This window comes from Rhinopithecus roxellana, chromosome 9, assembly GCF_007565055.1.
Source record: "Rhinopithecus roxellana isolate Shanxi Qingling chromosome 9, ASM756505v1, whole genome shotgun sequence".
Lineage (NCBI taxonomy): Eukaryota > Metazoa > Chordata > Mammalia > Primates > Cercopithecidae > Rhinopithecus > Rhinopithecus roxellana.
Genome location: NC_044557.1, coordinates 112,345,820 through 112,364,107, shown reverse-complemented (window position 1 = coordinate 112,364,107; position 18,288 = coordinate 112,345,820). Strand labels below are relative to the sequence as shown.

The following is an 18,288-nucleotide window of genomic DNA, read 5'->3' as shown; positions in this document are numbered from 1 at the left end:
CTCCAACTCCAGAGCCCATCAGCCAGTTGTTCCAATATACTATCCACATGAATTGTGACCCTGACTTGAAAATAAAAAATTAGTAACTAGATGATTAATTAACATTGCTTCCATTTGTGAGTTCGGGAATTACATATTCAAGGTGCTATCCCCTAGACCAAAAAAATGTGAATTATAGACTTAGTTTTATAGACAGGGAGTAAAGATCCAGGGGTGCTAACCTCCTGTATTCATGCAGTTATGAAAATAACACAAAGGAATTTAGCACAGGAGAGATGAACATACAGCTGTTTCTAAAACAGAGAGAAAGTTTTCCCAAGCAGAACAACGAAAGACTGTCTGTGTCTATCTCTCACTGAATGCATTCCTTAGACTGTTTCTTTTGTTTTAAAAAGTTTATATTTTAGGCCTGGTGGCATGGTTCACACCTGTAATCCCAGCACTTTGGGAGGCCAAGGCAGGCAGACCACTTGAGGTCAGGAGTTTGAGACCAGACTGGCCAACATGGTGAAACCCCATCTCTACTAAAAATACAAAAATCAGCCAGGCATGGCGGCAGGCACCTATAATCCCAGCTACTTGGGAGGCAGAGGCAGGAAAATTGCTTGAACTTGGGAGGCAGAGATGCAGTGAGCCGAGATTGCACCACTGCACTCCAGCCTGGGTGACAGCCAGAGCCTGTCTCAAAAAAACAAAACAAAACAAAAAAAAGGTTTATTTTTTCAATTACAAAGCAGTGTAAATTTATTGTACTATATATTGCCAAATTATCATATAGCTTGTTTTCCCAACAGTGTCTAACACAATTTGTTTCTCCAAGACCTTGCCTATTCTGGGTATTAGAGGTTTACTTAATCTCACTTCGCATTTTCATTTCCCTAAATTAAACAGTCTGTCCACGAACTTTTTGGCCATTTAGCTTTCTCATGTTGCTGTTTGCACCCATTCTTTACTCATTTTTCTATTAAAACAATATCTTTGCTTAGTGGCTTATAATAGCTTTTGTATATTAAGTTTATTAGCCACCTGTCACCTATGTTACAAAAATTTTTAAAGTTTGGGGCTTAACTTTTAATTTGCATACACACACACACACACACACATCTTCATATACAGGGATTTAAAATTTTACCTAGTAAAATCGATTTTTTCTTGTATTTTAACTATAAAAATCCATGAATCCTGTTCCTCCTCAAATCAGTAATCTATTATTTTATTCTAGCGCTTTATGATGTAATTTTTTTAATTGAATACTTCATTCTATCTGACATTTATTTTATGGGTAGAGCATGAAGTTGAACAAATTTTTTCCAAATTGTTAACTAATTTTCTTTTTCTTTGTTTGAGACGGGGTCTCATTCTGTCACCCAGGCTACAGTGCAGTGGCGATCATGGTTGACTGTAGCTTTGACTTCCCCGGGGCTCAAGCAATCCTCACATCTCAGCCTCCTGAGTAGTTGGGATTACAGGCGTATGTCACCATGCCTGGCTAATTTTTGTGTATTTTTTTGAGACAGGCTCTTGCAATGTTTCTCAGGCTGGTCTCCAACTCCTGGGCTCAAGCCATCTGCTAGGTTCAGCCTCCTGACATGCTGGGATCACAGGCATGAGACACCGCACCCAGCCCCAAATTGTTAACTAATGTTCTAAACAACGTTTACTAAAAACCTTCATTTTCTCTTTTGAAAGGTAACGAAATATTCATACGATTCAAAATTCCCTTTTCACTTACCATGGTTCTGTTCTGCTGATATGTGTCCTCTAAGTCTGACAGGCAAGCTCTCCATTATTATTTTTTTTTTTTTTTTTTTTTTTTTTTTTACGAGACGGAGTCTTGCTCTGTCACCAGGCTGGAGCGCAGTGGCATGATCTCAGCTCACTACAATCTCTGCCTCCCGGGTTCAAGTGATTCCCCCTGCCTCAGACTCCCAAGTAGTTGGGACTACAGACATGCATCACCACAACCGGCTAATTTTTTTTTTTTTTTTTGTATTTTAGTAGAGACAGGGTTTCACCACATTGGCCAGGGTGGTCTTGATCTCCTGACCTCGTGATCTGCCCACCTCAGTCTCCCAAAGTGCTGGGATTGCAGGCACGAGCCACCATGCCAGGCCTCGTTATTATTTCTATTTGGATATTTATTTGTAACTAGTACTTATTCTTACTCTGACATTTTTGTGACTAAATTAAATAGACTTTCTCATTTATAATCTCTAAATAGCTTCTGTTGTTAAAGAACGGGCATTAAATATCATTTATTTTATAACAGGTTAGAGGCTGGGTGCAGTGGCTCATACCTGTAATCCCAGCACTTTAGGATGCTAAGGCGGGTGGATCATTTGACGTCAGGAGTTCAAGACTAGCCCGGCCAACATGGCAAAACCTCGTCTCTACTAAAAATACAAAAATTAGCTGGGTGTCAGGGCACACACTTGTAACCCCAGCTACTTGGGAGGCTGAGGTAGGACAATCACTTGAACCTGGGAGGTGGAGGTCGCAGTGAATGACCTCTACAAAAAAATTAAAAGTTAGCCAGGCATGGTGGCATGTGCCTGTAGTCCCAGCTGCTTAGGAGGATGAGGCAGGAGGCTTGCTTCGACTCAGGAGATTGAGGCTGCAGTGAGCTGTGAAGGTGCCACTATACTTCACCCTGGTGACAGAGTGAGAACCTGTCTCTATTTAGAAAAAACAAAAGGTATTTAATTTCAACAAAAGGTATTCATTTCCTAATCATCTTATTTAAAGCTCTGACTCCCCCACCCTCACTTCCCTTAACCTGCTAATTCTTTTTCCTCTATAGCGCCTGTTGTCTCCTAACACTACGTAGTTTATTTTGCTGTAACTGCTGTCATTATTGTTGAAATGTCAGCTCCTCAAAGGCAGTGATTTTTCTGTTGTGTTCATGGGTACATCTTCAGTGTCCAGAGCAGTGCCTGCTTTACGGCAGTTTTTACATACCTATTTGTGAAATAAATGAATTTTTTTAATCTGACAGGAATTTGGAATAATTCTTTTCCTATGTCCTCTAATTAAAATCTAACCGTAGCTTTTAATACAGCAAGTAAAAGATACTTCACTTTAATGACGACACCACTGAGTCTTTCCACAGCTACCCCTGGTCTCTCATAGTTGTTACCCGGCATCTATTTAGATAGAGTACACAGAAAACAAGAGGCCAGAGCAACACTGGCCTTTCCACAAGCATGCTAACCACACATTCTTTAAAATGTTTGGTTTTGTTCCTTGAATCAAAGGGGCTGGGTGGTTCATACTGGATCATTTTCTTTCTTTCTTTCTTTTCAAGGCAGGCTATTGCTCTGTTGTCCAGGCTGGAGTGCAGTGACACAATCACAGCTCACTGCAGCCTCAACGTCCCACGTTCAAGTGATCCTCCCACCTTAGCCTCCTGAGATCAGGGTGCCAGCATGGTACCTGATCCACAGGCACAGGCACACGCCACCACCACACCCAGCTAATTTTTTAAATTTTTTGTAGAGATGGGGTCTCACTATATTGCCTAGGCTGGATTATTTTCTCTCAATAGAAAATCCATGTCAGAATCAAGATCTGCTCAAGGTTATAACCAATAACCCATGATGTGAGAGGCCCACGTGAAGAACAGCCTCAAGCCACTTGCCCCGAAGGCTTCCCGATAGGCCGTGGGGACAGAGAATCAGCAGCAGCCGTGGGATCCACCAAAGAGATACTCACAATGTGGGGAGACTGCCGGCTCATCCCAATCACTGTCCGGTTGATCCTTCTCAGCAGCCGTTCCATTATAAGCTGAATGTGCATTGCAGTAGCGCCCTGTGGGAACACAGGATTTGATTCCATTCCTTCTGACTCAGTTTCACTTTTCTTAAGGGAACTTCAGATAGATGAGTTTTGTCTGTAAATCTCTTTCTGGCTCTTCTCTACAAAGCAATCTCTTGTCCAAAAGCGGAAAATGGTCTCAGAATAGTACAAAACTTTATGAAGAAAATAATTGAAAATGATCAGTCATAACATTTAAAAGATGAATGTGGGTGTGCAGGGACGAGTGCCTTCCTACTCACTCAGATCGCTCAGGTTCACTGAGAGCTCACTGTGGCCACTGACTCAACAAATAGTTTTGGGGGACCCCCATTAGCAGGATGTATTCTGTTCTGAGGTTGAGCAGATTAGAATTGCCCAGGTCAATTAGGCACATGTGTGGGACATTAAAGGCAAAAATACAAAGCTCTTACCATCTTCTGTGTTGTAGGGAAAAAAAACAAGAAATTCAAGTCAAGGGAATTGTGATGGAGTAAATGTTTGTGTCTCCTCCAAATTCATATGTGAAGCCCTAACCTCCATCGTGATGGTATCAGGAGATGGGACTCTTGAGTTGTAATGAAGGTTAGATGAGGTCATGAGGGTGGGGCCCTGGACTGATGGGATGAACATGCTTTTAGTAAATGAGATATCACAGATATCGATCTCTCTCTCCACCACGTAGGCACACAGCAAGAAGGCAGCTGTCTGCAAGCCGGGAAGAAAGACCTCACCAAAACTTAACCATGCTGGCACCCTGAACTCAGACACTCAGTATCCAGAACTGTGAGAAAATAAATGTCTGTTGTTTAAGTCACATGGTCTGTGGTATTTTGTTATGGAAGGCTGACTGAGCAGACTAATGCAAGGATGATTTTGTATTCTGACTCTGTCATGTGTGACTTTGAGCAATTATTCAACTTCGCTGAGCTTGCAGTTTTCATAGCTGCAAAAGGGAGATAGTAACAGTTTTCTTATAGGAATGAGTAGGGCTGATGTAGTCATCAAGTGTGCTGAATAAATGTGTATTCCTTCTTTTACCTTCTTTCCCTTTTTTGTAGCTAGATATTACACTCATTTGGCTCCGACTTACCCATATGCAACTTGACTTTTCATAGCCTCTATCTGTCCTTGCTTTATGATAGATATTTTGAAATTGCTGCTTAATGCTTCAAATAACTAAATCATTGCTATATATATATATATATATATATATATATATTGCTTAACATTTTTATTAATTTTTACAAATTTAACTGGTAAAGACAGTACTTATCCAGCATGCACAACATGAAGATTTGATATACGTAATCATGTAATGGTTTCCATGGTCAAATTAAAACATCCATTGCCACCCCTGCCATACAGTAGATTCCCAGAACTTGCTCATCCTACAACTGACACTTTCTACCCTTTGACCAACATCTCCCCATCCTGCCCCCTAATGCCCTGAAGCCCCTGGTAAAGGGGATTTTTACAGTGTACACTGTACCCAATGCGTAGTCTTTTATCCCTCACTCACCTCCTAGCTTTTCCCCAGAAAGTTCAGCAAGTCCATTGTATCACTCTTTTTTTTTTTTTTTTTTTTTTTTTTTTTTGAGACGGAGTCTCGCTCTGTCACCCAGGCTGGAGTGCAGTGGCGCGATCTCGGCTCACTGCAAGCTCCGCCTCCTGGGTTCACGCCATTCTCCTGCCTCAGCCTCCCAAGTAGCTGGGACTACAGGCGCCCACCACCATGCCCGGCTAATTTTTTGTATTTTTAGTAGAGACGGGGTTTCACCATGTTAGTCAGGATGGTCTGGATCTCCTGACCTCATGATCCGCCCGCCTTGGCCTCCCAAAGTGCTGGGATTACAGGCGTGAGCCACCGTGTCTGGCCGCATTGTATCACTCTTAAGCCTTTGCAGTCTCATAGCTTAGCTCCCACTTATAAGTGAGAACATGTAATATTTGATTTTCCATTCTTGAGTTACTTCACTTAGAATAATGGCCTCCATCTCCACCTAAGTTATTGCAAAAGACATTATTTTGTTCCGTTTTATGAGTGAGTAGTATTTCATGATGCATATATACCACACTTTATCCACTCATTGGTCAATGGGCACTTAGGTGGGTTTCATATCTTTGCTATTGCAAATTGTGCTGCTATAAACATGCACATGCATGTGTCTTTTTCATATAATGACTTATTTTCCTTTGGGTAGATGCCCAGGAGTAGGATTGCTGGATTGAATGGTAGTTCTACTCTTAGTTCTTTAAGGAATCTCTATACTGTTTTCATAGTTGTTGTACTAATTTACAACTGTTACAGCAGTGTAACAGTGTTCCCTTTTCACCACACCCATGCCAACATCTATTGTTTTTGGATTTCTTAATTATGGTATGGCTATATTTTTATTACAGTATCACGTATTTCAGGTCCACCCTCCCTCTCTGCTTCCCTCTGTCCCTTCCTTCTTCTCTCCCTCCTTCACTTTTTATTAGTCATTTACTCGTTTCCATTTCCCTGAATGAAAGTGATTCATAAAATCAGCCTCTCCACGAGATGCTGCTTTCACTCCATTTACATAGCATTTCCTTAGTGTGGCCCTAAATAGTTGTGCAGGTCACATGCTGTGCCCTGTGGGGAGGTATGAAATGAATAAGGCTCCTCTGAGCCTTTAGATATTTCTATTGTGGAGGTGGGGGTGAGTGGCACATAAATCTTTTTTTTTTTTTTTTGAGACGGAGTCTCACTCTGTTGCCCAGGCTGGAGAGCAGTGGCGCGATCTTGGCTCACAGCAACCTCTGTCTCCTGGGTTCAAGCGATTCTCCTGCCTCAGCCTCCTGAGTAGCTGGGGTTACAGGTGCTCACCACCAAGACCAGCTAATTTTTGTATTTTTAGTAGAGATGGGGTTTTACCATGTTGGTCAGGCTGGTCTCAAACTCCTGATCTCGTGATCCACCCGTCTCGGCCTCCCAGAGTGCTGGGATTACAGGCATGAGCCACTGCACCCGGCCAGGACATACATTTAAATAAGTATAACACAAGGATTCCCCTAGAAGGTGGGCTCCTGGGGGTAGGGTGCTTGCTTCTCTAGTTCACTGCCACAGTCCTAGCTGATCCCAGTGCCTGGAGCGTAAGAGCAGCTACCCAAGGATTTGTGAGCTGCATTCATAACTCAGTGTACAAAGTGATAAAATCCTCAAAAGAAACTCAAGGGGAGCATGAAAAGAATGAGTAGAATTTGGCAGGACCACACCAGAGACAACTTCACAGAGGCGCTTACTGCAGCTGGACTTGAAAGAATGAGGACAATTCCAAAACAGAGCTGTAGGGAGAGGAGGGAATCTTGCAATGTTTCAAAAAATAAAACAAAAGGCAGGAAGAACAAATGTCAGTAATTAGAGCTTTAAATTAAGGAGATGAGAGGACAAGGGAAGAGATATTGAGCTAGTGCACGTATTTCAAAATGTATATGGAGGAAAAAAAAGTACCACCATGATGGACAAAAATGATTGAACTTACTACTTTACCAGAGCTCCAAGATCGATAATTTTGACTGCCTCTGCTCATTACAGGGAACATAATACTGGGAAGACCAAAATGAAAAGCTAATTTAAATATCCTAGCACAGGATTGAAATACATTCAAGTCATTTCCAAAGAGTCTTTCTGGGTGGTGAGAAGGTTGGTAGGGATGTTACGTATTAAAAAATAGGGTCAGAAGTGGAAGAGACCAAAGAGGTCATCTAGAACAATTCCTACATACAACGGACTAGACTAGGAAACTGAGGCACTGAGATATTTGCCTAAGGACAAATAGCTACAGAGTGGTAATGTTGGGACTAGAATCCAATGCTCTGATTCTTGTGTTTCACATTAACTGTGGATCATAAACATGATTTCTAGAACACTGGATCCCTGGCTAAACCAATGTGCCAGACACATTGTTGCCAAATTTACAGGGCGTGGAGCTTTACTGTATTATTTTAAGGAATTACTGAGTTATAAGAGTTACTTTTTAAAAAGTATTGTGTTTATGACATGATTGGTCACATTTATGTATTTGGTGTAAAGTCCTTGGTTAGGAACAAAATCTCCAATTGCTTTGGGAAAACATATTCCATTTTATAATGTGGTTTCTATAAACATACTTAATTTAAAAACGGGGAATGATCTATAATGAATAAATATCAAGTAAGCAGTGTAAAGAGTAAGTGGGCTACAGGGGCTTAGGGAAGTGGAGGGACAGAGATCGGGGGAGTAGCTAGAGATGGCAATGGTACCCTCACATACGTCTGAGGTTGCAGCATGGATTCACAGAAGTGTAGACATCCCAGTGCAAACCATGAGCAGGAGAAAAGGTGGGCTGTGTTCAAACGGTGGTGGACCCTGACAGGTGAACTAACAGTTTGGCTATGGGAAAAGGTATAGTATTCTTACCCTTTGGTAGAACAAAGGCCCAAGATACTGGAAAGATAAAGAGTTTAGGTGAAGACAAAGAGTGGTTTTCCTGTTCTGCGGGAACACCTGTGCCACGAAACCACCACAGATGTGGTGAGTATAATTTGCGGCAAGACACCTTTTTTTTCTCAGCCCTCAACTGTTCGAGGGAACACATTCTGCAAAGTTCTCCAGCTTCCTGTGTGGGGGCTCTGCTAGGCCTATGGGCTGTACTATTTCTAAGACATGGTGAATCTAGACAGGTTCAGCCCTGTGTTTTCTTTTCTTTTTTTTTTTTGAGATGGAGTCTCACTCTGTTGCCCAGGCTGGAGTGCATTTGCACAATCTTGGCTCACTGCAACCTCTGCCTCCCAGGTTCAAGGGATTCCCCTGCCTTGGCCTCCCAAGTGACTGGGATTACAGGCGCGGGTTACCATGCCCAGCTAATTTTGGTATTTTTAGTAGAGATGGGGTTTCACTGTGTTAGCCAGGTTGGTTTTGATCTCCTGACCTTGTGATCCGCCCACCTTGGCCTCCCAAAGTGCTGGGATTACAGGCATGAGCCACTGTGCCTGGCCTTAGCCCTATGTTTTCAGGAGGGATGGGGGCCAGGTAGGTCACAGAGAAAACGCAAGATGAGAAAACATCATTTCCACTAGGTTCCAGAAAAAGCACCAATGTCCAAGAGGATATGGAAATGAGAACTTCTCAGCAGCTCAGAAATATCAGGTTGTTAGGCATCAGAGGATAAGAAGGAAGAGGTTTCTACATAAAAACAGAAAGGCCTTTGATTCTTATTTATTTATTTATTATTATTATTGTTATTATTATTATTATTATTATCATTATTATTATTATTATTATTTAGAGAGACAAAGTCTTACCAAGTTGCCCAGGCTGGTCGGTCTTGAACTCCTGGGCTCAAGTGATCCTCCTGACTTGGCTCCCAAACTGCTGGGATTACAGGCCTGAGCCACTATGCCCAGCCAGGTCTTTGATTCTTAAGAATATCACAGGGATCTCAATAGTGGGCACACTGGGCAAGCCAGGAAAATCAGCCTGCGGAAGGCCCCAGCAATAATCTGACTTTGCACTGGAGGCTCTGGCCTCCCTAATTATCTCTAAAATGGGCACAGCCTGCCCTAATACCTGAGTTGGAAACTACCTGAGAATAGGAAGGCCATGGAGTCACTCCTGTCTGGTGCAAAGGGGCCAGTGTGAGCTCTGTGCAAAATCAGTGATGACTCAACTCACCACATCCTTCCTGTCCAGCACCTCCAGGATGTTGCTCAGAAGCTGTGAGCTTGCCTCGTGGTCAGGCTTGCTGGAGTTGTCATCTAACTGGCCACTGAGCTGGTCTGTCAGCAGCGGCAGCAGCACTTCTCTACACTCTGAGAAGGAAAACACGAACAGCTCACACACAGCAGTGCCACCTCCTGAACTGCCTGTCTCCTTCCTGCAACTCTCTCCAGTACCAGTAGCTCTAAGCTCTGCAATCAGCCCTGCAGGAATGCAGCCCCTCCAGCTCACCCAGGAACACCTGGTTTTAGGTGTGGAACTCTACTCTTGTTCAGTTTGCAGATGAACGAATTAAAAAAAAAAAAAAAAAGAACTTCACCTTTGCAACTGGATTATACAAACTAAGAAAATGACCCTTCCCACAGGTAAAGGTGGGAACTTAGCAAAATGTTTAAATTATTTAACAATTTCTCTAGCTTTTAAAAATGCCAACCTAATACATGAAATTGAGGTCATATGAAACAAATAAAACCAAACAAGTTACAGATTTTTTTTTTCAAAATTTTTTTCACCTAATGGAGAAAATGTACTGAAAGAAGTTCCTATATATACTAAGCTTCCCTAGTACATTTCAATGACATTCTGCTCATGTCTGTGCAGGCGTGTGGAATTCAGAAAGTAAGATATGACATATTATGTCTTCTGAGATCTTTGCTATTGTAACACATTTTATAATGAATTCAGGTACTCTGCTACAAAAATGACTGTTAACAGTGATCACACTCTAATTAGAACTATCAACTGCATGCTTGCTCTTCTGCTCAAACACCTTATCCTTACTATCTCAATTACCTTTTCTGTATCCTTAAAAAGTTATCAAAGCATATTAAAATGTTTAGTAATAATTTACTTTGGTAATAAATGTTTTCTACTTAAGAGCATTCACTAGCTTTTGGCAGGCATTACCTCTACCTTCAATTGTGTCTTAGGAACATTTGCAATTTCTAAGTGCAAATTCACAGGGTCAGAAAATATCAGAGCCCAAGGAGGCTACTGATATGATCTAGTTCAAGTCCTTCCTTCCACAGAACTGGAAGCTGAGACTTGTAGAAGGCCACTCATTTGTCCAGTTACATAACTAGCCAGGGACAAGGCCAGGAAGGCTCTCCCACCAATGATCCACTCAATTCCAATGTTGAGGAGTCCTGCTGGTCTTCAGATCTCCAGGCAATATACATATAACATGAGGTCATCCTCTGTGAGCCTCTGACCATGGAGACCAAAAGAAGTCTCCGCAGCTGCCTCACTCTAGCAAGTCTGGAGTTTATTGGGAAGGCCCAGGTGCTGGACCTCCTGTTTAATACCAGCTTTGGGACAGAACTACTTGGTGGCTATTTCCTAGACTCCACTTACAAAGTGAAAAGTATTTTATCAGTGTAAGAGTTTTTTCCCTCCATGCCCCACTCCTCTCCCAGCAGAATACTAGTAATCTGGCTTCCACCAGCCTACCCCCTAAAGAAAAGGCTTGGCCAGGTGTGGTGGCTCACGCCTAAAATCCCAGCACTCTGGGAGGCCAAGGCAGGTGGATCGCCTGAGGTCAGGAGTTTGAGACCAGTTGGCCAACATGGTGAAACCCCGGCTCTACTAAAATTACAAAAAAAAAAAATTAGCTGGATGTGGTGGCACACACCTGTAGTCCGAACTACTTGGGAGGCTGAGGCAGGAGAATCGCTTGAACCAGGGAAGTAGAGATTGCAGTGACCCAAGATTGTGCCACTGCACTCCAGCCTGGGCAACAGAGCGAGACTCCATCTCAAAAAAAAGAAAAGAAAAGAAAAGAAAAGGCTTGCTTTATCATGTTTGTCAATTTCCCTGGTGTACCTGGTGTAAATCCTTCCACCATGGTCAATTTCCAGCTACTAATGTGATATCACTGAACATGGGGTTGAGAAGGGATGCATGTAACCAGTTCTCCTGTGGGATCCAGCACATTGCTGCTTCCCTATCCCCTGGTTTTTAAGGTCATGCAATAAGTACAGGTTAAAGAAGAATTTCTTTTAAAAGTGTCATCTTTTTCCTACTTGCTTGTTACTTCCTGAGGTTCCTGTTTTAAAGACAAAATTCTCTAATTAATGAACCTCTTGCAGATTGTTCTAATTAAAGATTAAAGAACACATGATTTTGCTCTTTTAGGAACTGTTGGAAATACTGAGCTTACTTTAGAATCTCCTTAAAACTGCTCTCCGAGGAGGTCCTTACATACCAGCAAACAACTGGCAAGGATACTAATGACATTTTTTCTTTTTCTTTTTTCTTTTTTTTTTGAGATGGAGTCTTGCTCTGTTGCCCAGGCTGGAGTGCAGTGGGCTGCATCTCAGCTCACTGCAAGCTCCACCTCCCGGGTTTACGCCATTCTCCTGCCTTAGCCTCCCGAGTAGCTGGGACTACAGGTGCCCGCCATCTCGCCCGGCTAGTTTTTTTTTGTATTTTTTTAGTAGAGACAGGGTTTCACCATGTTAGCCAGGATGGTTTCGATCTCCTGACCTTCTGATCCACCCGCCTCGGCCTCCCAAAGTGCTGGGATTACAGGCTTGAGCCACTGGGCCCGGCCAACATTTTTTAAAAGGAAAAGTCAAGTGCTGACTGGCATGGTGGCTCACACCTGTCATCCCAGCACTCTGGGAGGCCGAGTTGGGCAGATCACTTGAGGTCAGGAGTTTGAGGCCGGCCTGGCCAACATGGTGAAACCCCATCTTTACCAAAAATATTAAAAAAAAAAAAAAAAAATAGCTGGGTGTGGTGGTGTGCATCTGTAATCCCAGCTACTCAGGAAGCTGAGGCAGGAAAATCACTTGAACCTGGGAGGGGGAGGTTGCAGTGAGCCGAGATGGCGCCACTACACTCCAGCGTAGGCAAGAGAGTGAGACTCCGTCTTAAAAGAAAAAAAAATAAAGCTCAAGTGTTAGCTGCAGAAATGGGGCTGGCATTTCAGCACACAGCAGTTTGTTTTAATCCTTTGAGATGGAGTCGTGCTCTGTCACCCAGGCTGGAGTGCGATGGTATGATCTTGGCTCACTGTGACCTCACGCAGCAATTTTTAAAAGAGACTTACCTGACTGTCGAAAAAGAGCACTCTCTACTATCTTGGTCATGCAGTTAAGTTTCTGCCGAACCAGCTGGTTATCAGGAATGCTTTGAATGAATTTGCAGAAGAGCACACTGGAAGAGAAACCACAGGGTTAGGAGTGTCTTCGTTCTGCCAAGTTGAAGGCATCATTATAAACTTTTCTCCTCCACTCTGAGCTTTGGGCATGGAGAGATTTACATGGAAAACTACAAAATGACCTGAGAGTTTACGACATGGCAGCAAGGGAGACTTTATCCTCACTTACTGGAGGGCTCTGCCTTAGAGCTGAGTATTTACATTGCCAAAGAACACCCTTGTCCATCTTTGCTTTCCAGTCTCGCCTTTGTGAAAATGGCTTTCTTGGCTAACTCCACTCTCATGTTGATTGCAGTCTGACTTTGCACTGCTGGGATACTTAGGGGTAGGGCTGGAAGCAAGTCATTATACACTATCTTTTGTAGTCAATTTCATGTCTGCACGTCTTGTTTTCCCAGAGAAAGTGCAAACCTCTCTCAGGGCTGGTTTTGGTTGCTCTTTTGCATCTTCCACAGAACTGAGTACCAAAAGGTATTCAGTTAATACTGCTTAGAAAAATAAAAGCCAGATGTAGCAGCCCAGGCTCCAGCCACGCAGGGAAGCTGTCTCTGTTAGAGTTAAGGAACAAAATTTTGTTTGGCTATTTACCTGAGCTCAACAGGATCAAATACAAGTTTGACGTCATTAATTATGCTAGGAAGGTACTTCAAAGCTGCCCCCTGTAAGAAAAACACCAAAGGCAAATTCAGTTGCCAGGCAAGACAAATACAACATTTACTGCTTCATCCCAGTAAGAAAAGGTGATGCTTGGAACTTAAATAGGGAACTGCATACAGATGCCCTTACAATAAAAAGGAAAGCTGGCACTGCTCTACATGATCTCCTAAAATGCTTTTCCTGAAGATGCAAGGGGATACAGCTTTCTGGTTTCTACTGCCAGCAGGCTCTGTCCACTTGGAGTTCATTTCTCTGCCTAAGGAGGTGGTTAAATCTTTTTTTTTTTTTTGAGACGGAGTCTCGCTCTGTCGCCCAGGCAGGAGTACAGTGGCGCCATCTTGGCTCACTGCAAGCTCCGCCTCCCGGGTTCACGCCATTCTCCTGCCTCAGCCTCCTGAGTAGCTGGGAATACAGACACCTGCCATCATGCCCAGCTAATGTTTTTGTATTTTTAGTAGAGACAGGGTTTCACCATGTTAGCCACGATGATCTCGATCTCCTGACCTCGTGATCCGCCCGCCTCGGCCACCCAAAGTGCTGGGATTACAGGCGTGAGTGACCGCGCCCAGCCAGGAGGTGGTTAAATTCTTGAAGTCTCTCTCACAACGTGGCCATAAAGAGCAAAAAATAAATATTAATAGTAAAGTTCACATTTGAATTTTCAGGGATTATGTATTTCATATATTTTTTAAATTATGATAACAAAGACGGTGACTTTACACTTCCGGGTAAAATGAGGGACAAAAAATAAAAAAAATTGTCACCTATAGTAGCATTGGGATCAGTTTGCTGAAATTATGGGGTCAAACAGGGTTCACAATGGCCTTTCAAGGGATGTCTAATTAGGTAGCATGTCCTTGGCAAACTGACATTTGAAAATACAAGCATCTGTAGAAGTTAAAATGGGCTTGTTTTTTTTCCCTTTATTTTCTGTAAATCATACTAAAATTCATAAGCTATCCAGGAACCATGATTCATTCTGTTTCTCCCCCATGATATGGCCAATTTGAACTGGTCCCAAAACATCGTTACCACAGCCTAAGAAGAGTTACCCATGATGACGCCAGGCTGACCTTGATTTTGACGGCTTCCTCCAGAGGCCTGTCCATCAGCATATTGAAAGCAAGAAATAACTGGCGGATTGAATCATTAAACTCATCTCCATCTTTGCTCTGGCCATAAAATCTTAACAGGAAAAAGAGAAAAGCAGTTGGACTTTCTATTGTTAAAAGAAATTTTAAAATAGATTTGTTGCCTCCTCGACTTCTCCTTCACTGTATCCCCCTAATCATTCTGACTCACCTAATCAAGCCCCAGTCATCTGAAGTTTCGGGCAATGGGTTAGAGAAGCTGCTCAACCCAGAAAGGCTCTGATCCCCAGCCCAGCCTACAAAACCATTTGTTCCAGTCTAGCCACTGAACTGCCCATGCTGATGCTGGCCTGCTCTATCACAAGGGCCTTCCAGGACAAGACCCTGTAGTCTTCACTGATACGTGCTTGCCTTCATTGAAGTACTATAAATGTCTTCAAAAGATCTGTCCGTCAACTCAAAAGTGGGTTCTTTCTCTTAAGTAGAAATCAAGAGATATTTGAGCACTTTCCAAGAAACACAAAAGTCCCAAATGAAAGTGCATATGCACATATAATAGGTGGTAATTTCACCACTAACTGGTCAAGAATAGGATGGCTTGAATTCAGAATGTCATGCACACACTCAAACACACACACTTATGTTTAAATTCGTCTCCTCCATTCACCTATACCCACAGTACCCAAAGAATGTGAACTTCACTGAGATAGTTAATCAGAGGGTTAATGGTAATTCTCAATTCATCCATTTTACAGAACTAGAAAAGAACTTTATTTGCAATTTAGTCCCCAAAGTATCTAAAAATTAACACACCTACAACAGAACTCACTTGATTTCCCTGCTCAACTCTAAGTATTCCAAATGTCAGCAAACAGCACCACCTCGAACCTAGATCCACCCCAAACCTAGATGTTATCTATGCTTCTTCCCTTTCTCTCATTGCCCCATCAAACCCAACAGGAAATCCTACGAGCTCGAATCAGTCCATTCTCTCCCTCTGCCTCTGAGGTGGGGCTGGAGTATCTCACACTTGAACCACAATGGCCTCTTAAAGTAGTCACTGGCTTCTACCTTTAGCCTTCAATAATCTATTTTCCATGTGGGAGATGAAATGATCATTTAAAACATAAGCCAGATTTTATTACTTCTCTAGTCGTCCCCCAGTGGCTTCCCACTACACCCAGAATAAAATCCAAGCTCCTCACTATGGCCTACAAGGCCCCACATCATTTATTATTTGCTGGCCACTCCCGCTCTCTCTCCTGACACTGGATTCTCGTTACTCCTCACGCATCCACACTTGGTGCCCCATAGGTCCCTGCCTGGGGCAGGTCCTGCTTCCACTAACCCTTTCCTGACATCTCTGGAGGCCGCTTCTTCATCTTTCAGTCTTAGCTCACATGATACTACCTCCTCCGCCACTCAGTTCAGCTCAGGCAGCCTTCCCTGTTGGCTCCACCACTCCAACACCACCCTCATTTACAGGGTGATTTCTTTACTCCTTGCCTCCCTGAACTCCATGGAATGCACACACGCCATCAAAGTGGGAGCCTGGTCACATATGCTGCAAAAGCCCTGCACCAATGCAGAACACTTGGCACTCTATGTGGGTGACTTAATTTTTTTTTTTTAAGTACTAATGATAGGGAGCTGAGGGATTAAGATCAAGCTTCTCAACATCCTATGTGGGGCAATTTACAATTTCTTCTTGGTGTTTTGCTGACTGAGGTGAACTCCAGCCAGGTAATGAGCTCATAAGAGAGATTTAAGCTCTGATGAAGGCAACAGGAGGACCGGGGACCAGGTGACATTCCACTGCAGCCTCCAGACATGGCCAGTGCACTGAAGTGATCATTAAATCTAAGCAACCAGAGGACACACATTGCCAGTCTCTTCCCCAGCTCAGGTTCTTCTTTAATAACATATAAGGGAAAAGCAACCACACGCAGGCCATCACAGATGAGGTGCAATGAAGCAACTCTCCTAGTCAATGTCATGGGTCCTCTGTCGTCCTAATCTTTCATTTTCCACACTCACCATCCTTTACTGTCCTATCTGGTATCTAGAATGAGGACTCTGATGTGCCTTGACAAATGAGGAGGAAATGAACTAGTGAACCATCCATAAGAAAATACATTTTAATTTCACATTCAGGTTTTCTTTCTGTAGTTTAAAGGTGATACTGATTTTTGGACATCAGGGTTTACTATACAAACAAACTTTTGGGTAAGAGGATGTTCCATTGGTAGAACACTCCATGCCCCAACCATTCTCAATATATGGAAATGTACCGTAACTGGAAAATATAATGAACCAACTTTAAAAGAAGACCTTCTTTCTTTTTTTTTTTTTTTTTTTTTTTTGAGATGGAGTCTTGCTGTGTCACCCAGGCTGGAGTGCAATGGTGCAATCTCGGCTCACTACAACCTCTGCCTCTTGGGTTCAAGTGATTCTCCTGTCTCAGCCTCCCGAGTAGCGGGGACTACAGGTGCCCACCACCACGCCTGGCTAATTTTTGTATTTTTAGTAGAGACGGGGTTTCACCATATTGGCCAGGCTGTCTCAAACTCCTGACCTTGTGATCCACCCACCTCGGCCTCCCAAAGTGCTGGGATTACAGGCATGAGCCACCATGCCCTGCCAAAAGAAGACCTTCTGAAAAGAAAGCAAATACAGAGACTCTGCATAAATTATGTGTGTGGAAAATACTGCTCACTTCCATCTGGGAAGGTGGAACGGTCATTCAGCCAGATGGGTTTTAAAGTCATTAAACATTTCTAAAAAACAATTAGAAAAGTATATATTCATTTAAAAATCAAAAAGAATATAAAAAAAGCAAATAAAAATATAATAATAAATATAACTAAAATGCTAAAAGAATAAAAATATAAAGAATGAGAAAAAAATTACAAGCCTGTCACCCGAAGCTTTCGTACTATTGATATTTCAGACTGGGCGTGGTGGCTCATGCCTGTAATTCCAGCACTTTGGGAGGCGGAGATGTGCAGGTCCCTTGAGCCCAGGAGTTTGAGACCAGACTGGGTGACGTAGAGAGACCCTGTCTGTACATAAAATATAAAAATTAGCTGGGTGTGGTGGTGCACACCTTTGGTCCCAGCTACTTGGGGGGCTGAGGTGGAAGGATTGCTTGAGCCTGGGAAGCAAAGCGCAGTGACCTGAGATCGTGCCACTGCACTCTCGCCTGGGCGACAGAGCCAGACCCTGTTTCAAAAACAAAAACAAAAAACCCTAAAAAACTCTAAAGAAACAACAACAAAAAAACCACTTTAGCATGTTATCTATCCAGTCTTCTTCACTATACATAGTTCAAATCTGTATTATTTTAAAAGGAAGATCATACTGTACTCAGGCTTTACACGTTTGTTTTATCATTTAAGAATCTATCGGGGCAGAAGCAGTGGCTCACGTCTGTAATCCCAGCACTTTGGGAGGCCGAGGTGGGGGGATCGCGAGGTCAGGAGATGGAGACCATCCTGGCTAACATGTGAAACCCCATCTCGAAAAAATTAGCTGGCCATGGTGGTATGCGCCTATAGTCCCAGCTACTCGGGAGGCTGCAGCAGGAGAATCGCTTGAACCTGTGAGGTGGAGGTGGAGGTTGCAGTGAGCCGAGATCACACCACTGCACTCCAGCCTGGGTGACAGAGGGAGACCCTGTCTCAAAAAAAAAAAAAAAAAAAAAAAGAATCTATCATGGTCCTCTTTCCTCATTAACATACCCTACATTTGAAATGACTGAATGTACATACTTGCACGTTCATTTTTGTCATATCTGATAGATTTTTTTTGTGAGGTATTACTGGACAAATGTGACACTTTTTCCTTTCCTTAAATTTTTT

General features: G+C 42.9%; 1 protein-coding gene across 1 annotated transcript in view; it reads right to left on the bottom strand.

The window, feature by feature from the left end:
- The window catches only part of DOCK5 (dedicator of cytokinesis 5), a 238,167-nt gene that overhangs the window by 58,377 nt on the left and 161,502 nt on the right, over positions 1–18,288 (bottom strand). The window contains exons 23-27 of the mRNA XM_010378154.2: positions 14,411–14,522; positions 13,269–13,339; positions 12,570–12,676; positions 9,473–9,609; positions 3,712–3,807 (exon numbers count right to left, since the gene is read on the bottom strand). Coding sequence (XP_010376456.2) covers positions 3,712–3,807; positions 9,473–9,609; positions 12,570–12,676; positions 13,269–13,339; positions 14,411–14,522 — 523 coding nt within the window. The remainder of the gene's footprint in view (positions 1–3,711; positions 3,808–9,472; positions 9,610–12,569; positions 12,677–13,268; positions 13,340–14,410; positions 14,523–18,288) is intronic.